This window comes from Eimeria mitis, genomic scaffold (genome assembly GCF_000499745.2).
Source record: "Eimeria mitis Houghton genomic scaffold, Emh_scaff2049, whole genome shotgun sequence".
Taxonomy (NCBI): Eukaryota; Apicomplexa; class Conoidasida; order Eucoccidiorida; family Eimeriidae; genus Eimeria; species Eimeria mitis.
The window spans coordinates 7,322-7,829 of NW_013570371.1; the positions used below are offsets into that span (position 1 = coordinate 7,322).

General features: G+C 52.2%; 1 protein-coding gene across 1 annotated transcript in view; it reads left to right on the top strand.

The window, feature by feature from the left end:
* Positions 1-508, top strand: part of EMH_0047870 (uncharacterized protein) — a gene marked incomplete at both ends in the record, with an annotated part of 3,903 nt that overhangs the window by 2,799 nt on the left and 596 nt on the right. Inside the window, 3 exons of the mRNA XM_013496333.1 lie at positions 1-4; positions 214-272; positions 407-506. Coding sequence (XP_013351787.1) covers positions 1-4; positions 214-272; positions 407-506 — 163 coding nt within the window. The remainder of the gene's footprint in view (positions 5-213; positions 273-406; positions 507-508) is intronic.

The following is a 508-nucleotide window of genomic DNA, read 5'->3' on the forward strand; positions in this document are numbered from 1 at the left end:
GCAGGTGGGGTATAACAAACCCCCCTAAACCCTAAACCCTAAACCCTAAACTTTCTCCTAGGGTTTAGGGTTTAGGGTTTAAGGTTTAGGGTTTAGGGTTTACAGTTTGGATTCATTTCACAGTCTAGGGTTCGGCATTTAAGATCTAGCGTTTAGAATCTAGGGTTTAGGGTTTAGGGTTTAGGGTTTAGGGTTTAGGGTTTGTGTGTGCAGCTACACCTGGATAGCCGGCGTGCATCTGTTGAGGGTGGGGGCCCCCCTGCTGAGTCTGGGTGGGTACTGGGGGGGGCCCCCCGGCGCAGTTCTTTTGGGGCCTCTCTCTCTGATTGCTCTTTGTTTACTTCTTCTTACCCTTATAAAAAAAAAACAGAAACGTTTCGTTTTTCTCTTTCTTCTTTGCTAGCAGACTCACCAGCTCCTTCTCCTGGGGGGAGGGGCTCCCCGCTGCAGCAGCAGCTGCAGCAGCAGCAGCAGCAGCAGCAGCAGGGGGAGGAGCAGCAGGGGGAGG